Source organism: Centruroides sculpturatus, unplaced genomic scaffold (assembly GCF_000671375.1).
Source record: "Centruroides sculpturatus isolate CEXI.00-Female unplaced genomic scaffold, Cexi_2.0 scaffold761, whole genome shotgun sequence".
In the NCBI taxonomy this organism is placed as follows: Eukaryota; Metazoa; Arthropoda; class Arachnida; order Scorpiones; family Buthidae; genus Centruroides; species Centruroides sculpturatus.
In genome coordinates this window covers 119,343-135,691 of record NW_019385226.1, presented here as the reverse complement: position 1 = coordinate 135,691, position 16,349 = coordinate 119,343, and the positions used below count along the sequence as shown (strand labels likewise).

The window sequence follows — 16,349 nt, the reverse complement described above, 5'->3', positions numbered from 1 at the left end:
GACCAACCATCGTCAAAGGATTTTATAGATATTTTAAAAGAATTAAAAAACTTGAATTTATTTTGTCTTAGTTTTGGATACAACGTCGCAAACATTTCATGCGTCAGTCTATCTCGTAATATTGGGTGCACCCAAAATTCTCTTTGCCTCCGCCGTCGTCTTTTATAGCGACGATAGAGGAGCCACACACAAGCAATCACTTCCACATCCATTTCCAAACCGAGCCAGTGCGCATGCTCCGCTAAACGCTCGTCAAAAAACGCCTAGTGTGTACAGGGCCTCAATGTCTTCAGAACTCCGAAAGGTTTCGAATTGTCACCCGGAGACAATGGAAGCCCAATCGGTATTCACTATTTTATGTCTGTTCTTTTTCTGTTTGTTCTGTGAAGTGTTCGTTATCCGATTTGTTCGTTAAAATATCCCCCACGGTATTTTAAATTAAATAAATTAAACTTATGATTAAAATTTGCAGCCCGGCATTTTGTGACGATGCCACAATAAATGTTTGTTCTTATATCGATTTTTATTAGTCGCTTAAATCATAAAAGATATATAAATGCATGAATATCGAACACATTTCCCACTCCTGAAAATGGCTAACAAATTGCCTTCGAAACTCGACATTCGAACTTTCACCGCTTAAACCATTAAACCGACCTACGTTTACCCTTTCATTAATAACAACCGTTTCACTTTTCTTTTACGTTACTTCTGCCCACGTCGTTGTTGATGAATTAATAGTTAATCAACGTACAAGTTTATACGTTTTGTCGTAATTTTTATGTTCCATTTAAAGTGTACCGTCCAATCTGTTTGCTATTTAGAATTCAATTAAAATGAGATTTTTACAGCCGAAAAGATAAATAATATAATGTATATATACCCCGTATTTTAATTACATACTATCTCCGATAGAATAATATATACCGATATTGGGAACATCACTATTAAAAAACTGTTCTTTCTTGTGATACGTAGGTAAACACAACCTGCCAGTGGCGCACCCAGGGGCCCTGGCACTCCCAAAGTAAAAGGAAAAGAAATACTGTATTAGTAAATTTTCCAAAATATTTTTCTAATTAAAATTCATTTTCTTTTTATTATATTGTCTCGAGTGTTCTATTTTTTATATTATTTATGAATTAGCGTTCACATAAAGCGGAAATTTTATAGAGTTCTCATTAAAAACTTTTTTATTCGTTCAATTCGGCTCTTCAAGATTAAATCATGACTACGGCACTTAAATAATTTAATATTTTTGTCACTGCTGTTGCCCTTTATGTGCTTGCTTGCCTTAATATGCCCGTTTAAATTAAACTTTGACTATATTTTAAACCACACTCTCTACATTCCATTTTATTTAACTTATAATGTTGACATTAGATAAATAATGATGAATGCGCTTGTTTTACTCTTTTTAGGATCGGGCGAAAAGGTTGGCGCTGCATATGCGCCATGGTGCGGAAGAAATTGGCATTAATGCTCGCTCGGAGTCTAGACATTTATCAACTCCTGAATAAAAACTGCATCGTTCCAAAATTTACCACTAGAGGCGCTTTAGTCTGTTTCTTAAAATAAAAAAAAATTATCAACATTATTATCATATTAATTTTATCTCTTAAAAAAAATAAACAAACAATAAGTATTCTTGATAATATTTAATCGCAGTTATAAATATGTTGTACAAAAATTTATATTAAGCGTTTCCCAAATTATTGGAATAAAATTTATTTTTATTACATTAATTTTTATTTACAGATTTTAAAATTTTAATTATGTACTATAAATTTTATTTATATTTAAAATAATAATAAATATATAATTAATTTTTTCGTTTTTATATTTTAAAATAATCTCGCTCATGCGCAATCATAAAATAAAGATCCCATTCTGTTCGAATTGAATTATAAAATAACGAATTTAACTTATTTATTTACAATTAATTTACACATTAGGAAATTTTAAAATATTTATCATTAATTAAACGTCTTTTAATATTATAATATAATTAAGACTTAGACGATTACAATTAGCCATGTTAATGTAAGTATTCAAGATTCTTATTGGTCCATTTGTTAACAGCGTTTGTATCATTGACCAATCGTAAAGGACAAGTGAAGTGGCAATTTCAGTTTTAGTTTCCTACTTTATTTGACGAAACGTCTTGAATTTTTCGTATAATTTAATAAATGAAAAAATTAATTTAAGGTAATTTTTTATGAAAACAAATAATTTTTTTACTTAAAATTAATAAATATAAGCATTATATATTCATTATATGAATACAGATTTAATAATTAATTTTTTGAATAATTTTAGTGAATAAAATATTCATTTGTGGATTTAAATACATTTTTTGTTGTTTATTTTCAAGGAAAATTATTATTAATCAATGATCGAATGGAAAAATCTTTTAATTCAATAAATTCTGTGTGTAAAATATATTTAAAAGGTCATCCTGTTGAGATGCTCTATCATCATTACAAGTATGAATGAAGCAACTGCTCAATGCCAAATCCTTATTCATGCTACTTAGAATTTATCTGCTTACTTCTCTCCCATTCACTGCACAAATTCTTATTATTTTCCTTTGTTCTACTGGTTATATCTTCCATGTTGATGGTTAAAAACATTAATGCAGTTTTTAGATCTTTGAATGTTGTAGAGTTGAGGAATTATCTCTTCCACAGTGTCTTAAAACAAATTGTCACATCTTCCTGATGTAGTCCAAATTTGGCTGATTTGCACAGACTTATTACACATTGTAGGTTAAGTGGCGAAACGGAGTTGGATTGGAGTTCGAAAATATGTGCTTTATTAGTATTGGAAATGCATTTCAGACTTATAGTCCATTGTTGGTTCAAACAGCAAGTATAAGCAGAATTTCTGGTGTGTATGTATATACATAACATGATGATCTTGCTCTTGACAAAATCATTAACTAAAGACTACATTTACCTTCTGAATAACAATTTTAATTCAGTAATAACACAAGTAAAAAATTAATTGTACACAGTAGTAGTTAAAACACAGTTGATTTAAAAAGTTGAGTAAAATATTTCTTCTTGCATGTTTTTAATTCTAAAAATATCACATTATTAAATTTGGACTTCAAATACTAAGCTATATCACATGGATCCACATCTAATCTATTGCCCACTAAATTTTCTAGATGTATTCTAATATGTATGACATTGTAACATATCTGTGAGCCTGTATTCGTGTCATTTAAAAATAGCAATATTTTTGTTTTTAAATATTGAAAAATAATTTTTATTGTGATAACATTTATCACAATAAAAATNTGGTGTTGTGTTATATATATTTTTTAAAAATTTTTATTCACTGCTTTTTGCTTTCTTTCCTTCACTTCCACCAGCACTTTCACTGGATAGACGTCGCTTGGTAAAATATCTATCCAAAGAGGTTTGGCCTTGTCTACTTTTAAAATGTTTCTAAAATGACTTAGGCAAATGTCGTTACTCTGAGCAGCAATACGGCCAGTGTGAACCTTTTCGGGATGTTTCTTTTCAATAAAATCAGTACTTTCTGATACCTCAAGATTTCCTTTATCGAGTGAGATCCTTCCACGATGAAGCAAACATGCGGACTGAGACCAATGAACAGAAGTGAATAAAAAATGGTGCTGCGAACTAATGTAATGTTGTATGGTGAGTTATTGTTCCTATTGTGGAGCAAAAAATATGTTCGAATTTCATGTCATATCCTGAAAATTTCATATGCTGGGGCGTTCGTATCCTGAGGTACCACTGTAATAATAATAATAAACTGCAGGTAAACAGCATGAATCCAGTGAAAACCTCACAAGTTGTCGGATAGATTTGATAAAAAGTAAAGCAGAATTCCTTGAAATTTAGGTCAAATTTTCTTTAAAGTGGCCCAAAAAGTAATAAGTTGACCGAATGTAGGAACCTAGTCCTACAAATAACTCAATATTCTACTTGTAGCCCAATCTTGCAATTCCAATAAACCAGCTGTATTTTATGAGATAAGAGGGAAAAAAATGTAATCTATGGGTTAGATGACACCCAAAAATATATTACTGTAAAAGCAAAGCTATATTAGAGTTGTTCTTGGTCTATTGTTTTCTTATAGCATAGGAAGAACTTCAATCTAAATGAATGAGTTAACATATGTATATCACAGTACAGACAGAATTTTCACTTCAATTTTCAAAGTGACTGTATTTCAAACTAAGTAAATTTCTTAACATGTAAATCTCTGTATCTTGGCCAGGACAAAAGATAATGATAATGTTACAAGATAATGGAATTTCAAACTATCCAAGTTCGAATTAACAAGGATTTTCTGTACCTGTTTCTAACAATAAAAAAAAAAAAAAATTATGGTTTTCATTTGATTCTGCTTTGTAAATGCAAGACCCAAAAATAAAGTACTTGTTTCATTAAATAAAATTAACCTTTATTGTTTGAACTTGCATAAGAAATTATTTACTATACTCATAATTTTGACTAATATAACATTTCACAAACAAACCTTTTCTTTCAAGATCCTTCATCTCCAAAATATCACTTTTCAATTTCAGTTTAAGAATTTCACGACATAATTCCTCTCTGGAAAATAATAATAATAATAAACAATTAAACAGTTAAACAACAAAGTAAATAATATTTTAAAAGATTCATATTATTAATTAGAAACACAAATTAACCATTATAAACTGCTGTCAAAAATTAAAGTCCAAACTATACATCTGGCTATTTTATCAAAACAACTGAATAAAATATAAAAATATTTGTATTGTGTATCCAAATTTACTTAAGAAATACTAATATAAAGTAAAATTTGCCTATCGGAAAGCTATAAAATAAGTTGCTTACATAAGCCTGACAGACAGCACAATGAAATTTCTTTGAATGACTGAAAAAACTTTCTGTTGCTTGCAAATGCCTTCCATATGCCTCATGTGTACTTGACTCACTGCAATAGACAATCACAAGTCCAGTTGCAAGGATATTGAATATCCTTGCAACCTGGACTTGTGATTGTCTATTGCAGTGAGTCAAGTACACATTGTGATTGTCTATTGCAGTGAGGTTGCAAGGATATTCAATATCCTTGCAGGTTGCAAGGATATTGAATATCCTTGCAACCTGCATCCTACAATGGTTTCACAACTATGGTAACAATCAATGAGATTAATGAAGTATCAAGACCTTGCCAAGGTCACCAAAGGAGTACAATGCTAAGAGAAGCCTTATTTAGCTTTAATCACAAGGTATTAAATAGATTAAATGTTGCAGGCAACTGTCTCCAGAGCTTTCTGCGGCAACTGGATTAAACATATCAAGGCAAACCATATCACAGGTTTTGTGAAGTTGACCTTTATTCCAAGAGACCTGTAGTTTGTATACTTCTTACTTTCCACTCACAGAAACAGAACAACTCTTTTGGAAGCAATACTTTATTGATTTGAGGTGGCATTTTAGTAGTCACATAACCCTCTATATGTTCAAGAAAGACAATTGAACACTGTATGTTACAGTGATGCAATCCTACTGCCCTGTCAAGCTTTTATGGAAAGCTGTTGGTTCTCACCTTTCTTTTAATAGACAATAGTACATAATCTCACATGGCAGATATTTTCCACAAGTTCTTAGGAAGTAAAGACATTCATAGCAGAGACTGGTCAGCCAAGTCTCCAGGTTTGATTGAACCTAATAATGCTTGAAACTACCTGGAGAGGCAAGTTGGAAAACCTTAGATTTCCAAACAAGTACTGTACCTGAATGTTAATAAAACTAAACTTCTGTTATAGAATCATCTGAATACATTTATTTACACTGGAGTAACCTTAAGAACTTTGCAGACAAGACTTTAAAATACAAAGTGATATAAGAAAAAAATAACTACAACAAAACTCTCAGAATCTGTTCTATCTCAAAGTTATAAAGTAGACGATAAAAGACAAAATTACTCAGAAAAATGGAAAAATTCATCTGTTATTTTTATGAAAAATCATCATTAAGTCATAACTAATTTTTATTCCAACTTATAACTTTTTCCCTACATTGCAAGAATTGCTAAATATAAAGCTGTCTGATACTTTAATTGATTTACATTAAATTGTTAAAATTCAATTGAAAGAAAATAAAATTTATTGTAAATATAAAACTATTTTGCTAAATAGACATATCTAACAATTAATATTCATTTTAGTAATACTTAAAATGTGAAAAAAAAAGACAATTGTGTTTGAAAACATTTGAAAAAATATCTTCATATGCATATACAGTACATTACTGTAGTACCAATAATTTGTATCTATTAAAATCTATAGTTTTAAAATTTGTAAACTTAAAAAGTTGTTAAAGACCAAAATATTTGTCTTTAACATCTATTTTAGTATATTTTATTTATTTTAATATTGTTTATATGTAAGTTTTAAGCTTAATTTAATCAATTACATTTATTATTATTCTTTAAAAATAAATATGCCAAAATTTCTCAGAAATTAAACTGTTAATTGTTGACTGGCAACTGATTTATCATCATAAAATTTAAATTTTTGTCTTGAAAAAACAGAAGAATATTGTTTAGGATTGACATCATATTTTGGTCATAGTCATGATATCACATTTGGTATCATATTACTAATAACTAATTCAATTAGTTTGCTATTATATAATAAACAATTAACCCAATAGTTATTACAAATACCAAAGGAACAGATGGATTCTTTATCAAACTATAAGGCTAAATAATTACTAAGCAATTTTGCAGGAAACAAGCTACCAAGCCATCATCTCCTGTTAAATATAATAACAAATTAATTAATTAAAATTTAAAATATTCTAGAAGAAATGATTGGCCCAGAGTGGAACTTGAACTCACAACTCCTGCTTACCATGCAGAACTGATAAAATTGGTAACAAATCTGCACGGTAAAGGGAGTTGTGGGTTCAAGTTCAGCTCTGGGCTGATCATTTCTATTTTAAAATTTAAACTTAATTACTTAGTTTATTATTATATTTAATAGGAGATGATGGCTTGGTAGCCTGCCTCCTGCATAACTGCTTAGTAATTATTTAGCCTTATAACTCCACAAAGAATCCAACTGTTCTTTTGATAGTTTGTCATTATTTTTAGAAATTAAAAAAGAATTGTATTTAAAGTAAAAATTTAAAACTTTGCTGACAGTATTTAATGTTTTAAAACATATCACAAATATACACACAAAAAATATTTTTAAAAAATTCTTGACACAGAAATTTTTGAAAAATAATAGTATTACCTATGGAGTTTGTCAACAATCCCCATCTTTTCCAAAGTAGAATCATTCATTCGAACTAATGAACGTCCTGAAATAAATTGAGATATTATTGTTTAATCATTAATTTCTGCTAATAATAATAATAATAAATTACATATTTTAACTAACAAAATTATATAAACTATAATAACAATTCAAGTGAAAATATTTTAACAAAGTTTCCAAAATTATAACAAAAGTAATTTTAAATATCAGTTAAAATTAATCAGGATTAGTTAAGAAAAAGTTTAGTTGTTTTATTCATATTTTTGCCATCATATTCAATTATGAAATAAATACATTACCAGTAATATCATGCTCAAGAAATAAGCCAGCATATTGATTGTGATAATCTTGACAGTGACGTCTTAACCATTTTAAAACATCGGCATTGCTCCAAAAGAAAACTGGTTTAGGACGAGTGTGAGCTTTTTTCTGTCCATCTTTCTCTTTGCCTGGATTTGATACTGGCTGAAAAATTTTAAATATTAAATATTAAATATTTTCATCTCTAAATTATTTCCAAATTTACAACCACCATCTTTCCACCTTACATTTTTCACAAAAATTTGAACAATTATTCCTTGAATGTTACTAGAACTAGATAAAATTTGTTTTGTTTGAACATGAACTAAGAATTGAATCAAAGCACTAGTATGTCAATAATATTGTTTTGGGGACAATCTATGACAACCACTTGCCACTACTTTGGCAATGATGTCACCACTGGCATAAAAGAATAAAAAAATTGTGCACACTCATGCTAGTGAGCTTGGACATTGTCATTTTGACCCCACTGTAACCCAAACACAAAGCCATGACCCCTGTGTTTTATTACATTTTTGGATTCTTCACCACAATTAATTTAAAATGGGAAAGTTTTTATCAAAATTAACCCCGAAGTTTGAGAATGAACTCAATGCTGTAACCTACATAAAAATGGTTTCACTAATGCACCACCTTAATTAAATGTGTACACTATTCTCTTCTACTTGTAATAGAATGTAATGAAAATGTAGAACAGAAATTAGTAGTAGTGTATATATTTAATTACATCTAATGCCATTAAAAGAAATAATTATTTGTTTCAAATTTATTGATAAATTATTAAAAACCTGCTTAATTAAATGTATATCCTTTATTAATCTTAATGTATTAGTTTTAATATCAATGTCTACAATTAACTAAAATTGTACATAGTGCTATCTGTTATGAGATTTTATCATAAAAACTTCATATATTTTTAATTATTATAAAATAGCAGAAGACTTAATTTTGAGGGTAGAGATGAGTTTTATAAAACACTGTAAATGCTTACAAGTAAGATCTTCATTAAGTCTGACCCCTTGTGCGATATGTCACATGACCACCTTCTATCTATCTCTCCATACCCTTGACCTTTCACAACCAAAATTTAATAGCATCAATGCCCCTTATATACAAGCTACTGTGCCAAACTTTGTTTCTTTATCTTCACCCCATCATGAGATATTAAGCAAAATAGATACCAACACACACATATCCACAGAATTTTTTGCTGTTTTTTTTTTTTTTACTTTTTTGGGTTCAGGAGGTCTCAAAACAGAGATTTGCAAAAAACTTTGAGGGTCAAATTTGACACAATTACCATACTTTCCCTTGTTATGTATACATAACAGCCAAGAAAGTAAAAATGGAAATCCTCAACAGTCTTTCAGAAAATAATTTACAGAAAGGCTATGTATGTTGGCAGCATAGTATACAACTGTTTATCAACACAAAAGGGAACTATTTTGAAGAAAATTATAGTTGATTTTCTCAACTTCTTAAATAAAAAGAGATGTAGACACAGTCACGTTTTTTTGTGTTGGACATCATAATTCAATTCTTCATTATTACAAAATTTACCATTTCATAAACATTTTAAACTGAAGTTATAATAGGAAAAACTGTTCAATGCTTTTGGCTATCATAATATCTCTAGTTTGAAGAAGTCAAATGATTGCTGTATTGAATCAGTCTACTTTACTGCTACTATTAATAATTAATTTCTAAGCACTTTGGTATTAGAGGGAGGCACTTAACACCTACCTCTAGTACCAAATCGATACAGCAATCATTTGACTTCTTATTAATAAACATCAGGCTTTGGGATGTTCATAGTTGTTTATATACACCATGCTGGGGTAAAGTGATAGCCAGTTGAGTGCCATAGGGTACGATTATAGACCAAAAACATAGAAGTTGTCTCCAGTTGGTGCCATAAGTAACTGTGAATTGTTGTATCTGTAATTAAATTTGTCTAAAAGCAAAGAGTCAGACAGAGGTCCTGGTACCATAATTGGCAATGCATCCACAACGTAAGTGGAAGCTTGGATTTGAGTCTTGCTCTGACCAATTCTTATCTTCCAGAATATTCTAAATTATTTAATAAAATATTAATTTAAATATAATTATTAAATTTAGTAAGAAATGGAGCCTAATGCCTTGTAATGCTTTTTAAATAAGCCTAAAGATGGCAATAGCTAGGAATGTTTGCATAATTTCTTCTATCAGTTCCAATTAAAGTGTTATTTGTATAACTTTCCTTCCTGATGGAGAATTCTTTCCTGTCTCAATTAAAATATTTAAAATATACACACCTTATTTTTATTTGTCATGTTGTCATCAGTTTTATTGTTTGCTGAAGACTCTTTCTGTCCTCTTTGAGAGCTATCTGCCATTATCCATTTTCATTTATTTTTATCTATATTATACAAATAAAGTCAATAATTATCATTCAATATTGATTAAAGAATGCTTATTCAATTAAATTGATGTGATTAAATAAATAAAATATGACTAAAATAAAATATTATTTATTTATTTTCCCCATCATTAGTTTCATGTGAATTTGTAATATTTATTTATTGTATATAATTTAGATTCTAACAAAAGCATAAATTTGCAAATAGTTCTTAAATTTAATTTAAAGTCTTTTTGATAAGATCAGTGGTTCCCAGTTTCTCCTGCAGCAAATGCTAGAAACGTCCTCCAGAGGCCCCAAAATCTGGGGAGTTAAGTCTGGAGACGTAAAGGACCAGATTCAATGGAACATTATATGATTGGCAAAGAAATCTTCCAAAAACTGTAGTCCAAAATCAAAATGCCCATGAGCAAGCAGTAATACCATCTATACAAAATGAAAATGTAGAACAAATTTACTGGTCTTGTATGCAATGCTGCATGTATAATGTATAATGTGATTACAAATTTCTCACTGTATAGTAATTTTATGAACATCCTGTATTATATGAAATAATTTTACTTCTCAATATAAATTTGATATGCTTTTATAATACAGTACTTTTTCTTTTTTCTTCATTAGTCTCATCTCCTACATTATGAAACACAGGATAAAAATAATTATTGTCTTTTCTCATTTAATCCTACTATTTTATCATCATCATTTATTGTAAGTTTAATTAAATATTAAGAATTTACTTTTTAAATATTTTATAATATACTTAAACATGCTTCATTTAACAAGTGTATAATATTTATTAAAATATCTAAGTTATTTCAATAAATATTGAAAAATATATTGTAATATATATTCAAATTGCTCATAGAGTTTGAAATAAGTAATCTGAAAAAATTTCCTAGAACAAAACTAAAATATTTGCTCTGTCATTAAACTTGACAGAAAGCTAGCAGAGTAAATGGATCAATTCTAGAATAGAATATTCTAGAATTGATCCATTTTCTGTCAAGTTCTGCTAGCTAGCTCTGAAGGTCAGAGAGCAAACTGAAAGCAAAAAAAAAATTTTCCTATCCTGACCCAACATATACCACATACCTACAAAAATAGCCATTCTCATAGAACCCAAGATTGTGATCGCACTTTAAAATCGGTATATAACCCACTCCATCACTCAGGGTATGTTCGTAAAGTCGAATGAGTTAAACGAGAATGATGTCATAGTTATTCTTATTTTGTTAGACTTTTTGACCGATTCCATTATAACTAAATGGCTGTTTCTAAAATCAAAGACATGAGCATGAATGTTGCTAGTGCAGCCTTATCCAAAACATTTTTCTTAGATTCGGGTGGACAGTTATTTCTATCATTTCATCTTCTAATTCAGTTTAAACACTTGAGTAGATTTAGAAACATTGATATCATTGGGCCCATTTTCTTAACAAAGTGAACTTTTTCCTTGTGAACTTCATTAGAGTTTCGTTCGAAACATCATCACCGCAGAGCATGTGCAGTGAACGAGACTATTGCTCTAAGAATGATTCATTACTAACACGTTTAACTCATTCAACTTTATGAACATACCCATAACCTGCACCTCCTTTCAAACTGTCTTTTAATACAGATAACCTGCAAGTTATATGCACAAAAATATAGTATATGGTTTTATTATTAAAACTACATTAACAAACAAGTTAATTAAAACTGATTCACTGTAGTAAGAAACCAAATTGAACAAATAAAGTCAGTAAGAGCTTACAAGATTATGGCTCATTATCAGGTTAAACAACATTTTTAAAATTTTGCTTTTATAGATTTGGTAAAATCAGCACTATATTCTTTAAAGTATCTAAAAAAAATTCACTGTTTATAAAAGATTTTTATAGCATTGCAAAGCTATAAGTCTTTTAAAAGCATTGGAAGAATTCATTTTGACTTTTTATTTTTAATAATGATTTCTATAGTTACTGTATCATTACATTTACATCAACACAACAGTTTATAGTATGTATACTATATTTCAGTGCAAATAACAGCATGTTCTTATGTGTGCCAACCTTGTTTTTGCTTATAAGACAATTCAGCCAGTATTGTTTGCATGCTATGATATATTTGAAATAAGCTATAATAACAGCAATTTAAACTATTGTGTACAGAGTAAGTAACAGATTAAAACAATCAATGTTTAAAGCATTGATTACGACCCGATAACGAGTACATATTATTAGTTTACGGCGAGAGCGATGACATGAAAATACAGTTTAAAAATCTTACTTATCCAAAGATGAAAACAACAAGTGATCTGATTATAAGCAAAGTTTCATAAGTATATTTTAACTGTTATGTATTAGAACCTGCTAATTGTGATAACAATACCTGTGATTAAATGGAGCAAACAAACTAAGTGCAGACATATTCCTTTGAAAGATATAGCATTGTTTTCTTTGTGTCTAGCCATATAGTGTTACAATTGCTTGAAAGGCATCATACATATACCCCATATATAACATCACACCAATTACTGTTACATAGTTGTACTTACATCTTTAATCAGGTTACAATCTTAATTTTCATTCTCTGAATCATTCATAAGTGAGTGTAATTAAGGAAAGTAAATAAATAACATCTATAATAATAATTTCTTAGTTATTATTAGTTTATATAAAATTGTTCTGTTAGTTTAAATCACATACTGAGATTAGAAGTAAATAGAATTCATTAATTAAAAATAATCAAATATTTTTACTTATTAATTTTCTAATTAACACTAAATACCTATGAATTTCTCTCTGTACTTAACATTCCCACACGAACAGCAACAACTAAACAAACACCTACGCCCTGAGTGAGCATTAGTTCTAAATTATGCCGCTGCGGGAAACAGCGCCAATAGCTCTACTCTCGATTTGTGGAAATTTTATAGTCATAATTACAAATTACGAATGCTTTATTCGTAATTGCTATTAGTTAAATTTTTAGATAAACAATTTACTTATAAATTAATAATTTTTACATTACAAAAAAAAAATAATACGGTAATGTTTAGAACGGAATGCTCTTAATTTAAGATTATAAGGTGGAATTATCAATAAAGTAAAATATAAGGTGACTTAAAAGTTGATATTTTCTCACTCTGAGAAATACTTCTGGAAATCTTTTTTTGGCTACGAACTTCTACAGTTTCAAAGTTATGTCAGATCTGTAAACAAGAAATCGTAATACAGTGAAACTTCCATTAATTAACGGGCACTCTCAAATAGCGTACACCTGTACTTAGTGGGCATTTTTACAATTTCAGACCTTTTAAATAAGACATTTAGGCTATATTTATCTTTAAATAGCGGACGCTATTGTCCTTAGCCAACCTTACGAAAACGTAAAGTCCCACCTTCAATATTCTGAAAGAATTAATTACGTATGAAACATTTTAAAACTAAAACAAAGAATCGGTTCAAACATCCTACTCTTTCAGAGGACGAATTTTGATCGTAGGAGTCGAATAAAGACGCTGAAAATAAGAGTGAGGAGGAGGACAGGTTGAGAAAAGCCAAACAATACTATTTATCTGTTATAGAACACTAAACTGGTTAATCTCGAGAACGGATTTATATGAAATGTAATCCGAGACCAGACATGGAAGCCTTATGGGCAGGAGGCCCCGATTAACTATATAAGATCTTCCGATGCAAACCGAAAGTTACGTTATCTCAATTCAAAACTTTTCCCCTGAAAGCAGTTAATGAATGACTGGCACGCCTCTATTGTTAAAGGAAAAGTATAATATACAGGGGCAAGACACTACAATAGTAATTTGAGGTGGAGAGTATATACAGTGGGTGATCGGTTAACGAACATAATCCGTTCCAAGACTTTGTTCGCTATCCGAATTATTCGTTAACCGATTATTGATTTACCATAGGTTTTTATGGGAATTTGATTAATTCTTTTTGGAGACTCCAGAAAATAAAAAGTATGTACTTTCTTACTACATTTATATGTAATAGTAAAACTACTGTACATATGTACACAGTCTTGCATTTTTATTAATCATGTTTTTCCGTTTGTGGGGGTTAAAGAATCTGTCCAATGTCGATTGCTTTTTTCTCTTCTTCAGGATTTTTCAGAAGTAATCAACAGCATTGTAATTGTAGAGATCCTCAAGCCTATTAACCTCATTCTGGTTTGGATGTCATTTGGATGACCGTTGTTCTGACATCCTCCCACTTCTTCAAAAGATCTTTAATAGCAGATTTCGACATTGGTCCTCTTTTTTCTTTCTCTTTTTCAAAAGAATACACATCTCGCTGAGTTTCTTGGTGTTCTTCGTTCAAGAGTTCTTAAAGTTCTGCCGTCACATCAGTTTCCGGTTCCATTTTGAGCTCTTCAATGCTCTTTGTTTCTCAGATCATCAGATGTGATTTTTATTGCTCCTTTAACTGCTTGAGACTTCTTGATATATTTTTCATAGCTAAGATTGTATCTACTGTAGACCTGTTCAAGACACTGCCCAGTAACATCAGATATTTTCTGCCCACTCTCTACCTTGACTATTATCTCTTGCTTGGTTTCTACGGAGAGCACAGTTCTTGACGCTCCACTCTTTTTAGGCTCCATAATATTATCAGTTTGTTTTTTAAATAAAAAGTTCAGAAAAGCACTTAAATTCAGAGAACAGAAATCAACTAGCCCAAAAAATTATTTTAATGCAAGGCCCGAATGAAATTCGAAATTTGGTATTAAAACGTTAACGAATATCCGATTGGACAGTTGAACTCTCAACTTTCGTAAATAAAAACCGACGCAAAACAAGTGCCCTTCCGATAGTCTAGCGAAGACTATAAAAAATTATTTGTCAGAAAGGTAAACAAAAAGCTGGAATTACAAGGGAGAGTTTCAAAATTTGGAGGAATACTATCCGATCGGTATCGGGTTGAGCGTCAATGTCTTCAGAACTCCGAAAGGTTTCGAATTGTCACCCGGAGACAATGGAAGCCCAATCGGTATTCACTATTTTATGTCTGTTCTTTTTCTGTTTGTTCTGTGAAGTGTTCGTTATCCGATTTGTTCGTTAAAATATCCCCCACGGTATTTTAAATTAAATAAATTAAACTTATGATTAAAATTTGCAGCCCGGCATTTTGTGACGATGCCACAATAAATGTTTGTTCTTATATCGATTTTTATTAGTCGCTTAAATCATAAAAGATATATAAATGCATGAATATCGAACACATTTCCCACTCCTGAAAATGGCTAACAAATTGCCGTCGAAACTCGACATTCGAACTTTCACCGCTTAAACCATTAAACCGACCTACGTTTACCCTTTCATTAATAACAACCGTTTCACTTTTCTTTTACGTTACTTCTGCCCACGTCGTTGTTGATGAATTAATAGTTAATCAACGTACAAGTTTATACGTTTTGTCGTAATTTTTATGTTCCATTTAAAGTGTACCGTCCAATCTGTTTGCTATTTAGAATTCAATTAAAATGAGATTTTTACAGCCGAAAAGATAAATAATATAATGTATATATACCCCGTATTTTAATTACATACTATCTCCGATAGAATAATATATACCGATATTGGGAACATCACTATTAAAAAACTGTTCTTTCTTGTGATACGTAGGTAAACACAACCTGCCAGTGGCGCACCCAGGGGCCCTGGCACTCCCAAAGTAAAAGGAAAAGAAATACTGTATTAGTAAATTTTCCAAAATATTTTTCTAATTAAAATTCATTTTCTTTTTATTATATTGTCTCGAGTGTTCTATTTTTTATATTATTTATGAATTAGCGTTCACATAAAGCGGAAATTTTATAGAGTTCTCATTAAAAACTTTTTTATTCGTTCAATTCGGCTCTTCAAGATTAAATCATGACTACGGCACTTAAATAATTTAATATTTTTGTCACTGCTGTTGCCCTTTATGTGCTTGCTTGCCTTAATATGCCCGTTTAAATTAAACTTTGACTATATTTTAAACCACACTCTCTACATTCCATTTTATTTAACTTATAATGTTGACATTAGATAAATAATGATGAATGCGCTTGTTTTACTCTTTTTAGGATCGGGCGAAAAGGTTGGCGCTGCATATGCGCCATGGTGCGGAAGAAATTGGCATTAATGCTCGCTCGGAGTCTAGACATTTATCAACTCCTGAATAAAAACTGCATCGTTCCAAAATTTACCACTAGAGGCGCTTTAGTCTGTTTCTTAAAATAAAAAAAAATTATCAACATTATTATCATATTAATTTTATCTCTTAAAAAAAATAAACAAACAATAAGTATTCTTGATAATATTTAATCGCAGTTATAAATATG

General features: G+C 29.9%; 1 protein-coding gene across 2 annotated transcripts in view; it reads right to left on the bottom strand.

Moving 5' to 3' along the window:
• The window catches only part of LOC111636418 (protein aveugle-like), a 19,187-nt gene extending 6,295 nt beyond the window's left edge, over positions 1–12,892 (bottom strand). The window contains exons 1-5 of one of the 2 annotated variants that reach the window (XM_023381668.1): positions 12,789–12,892; positions 9,916–10,019; positions 7,600–7,765; positions 7,277–7,343; positions 4,519–4,595 (exon numbers count right to left, since the gene is read on the bottom strand). In XM_023381668.1, coding sequence (XP_023237436.1) covers positions 4,519–4,595; positions 7,277–7,343; positions 7,600–7,765; positions 9,916–9,996 — 391 coding nt within the window. In that variant the 5' untranslated portion in view covers positions 9,997–10,019; positions 12,789–12,892. Of the gene's footprint in view, positions 1–4,518; positions 4,596–7,276; positions 7,344–7,599; positions 7,766–9,915; positions 10,020–12,555; positions 12,598–12,788 lie in introns of those variants that run through there. The other variant, XM_023381669.1, reaches the window with a different exon arrangement.
• Between the last annotated feature and the right edge of the window lie 3,457 nt (positions 12,893–16,349).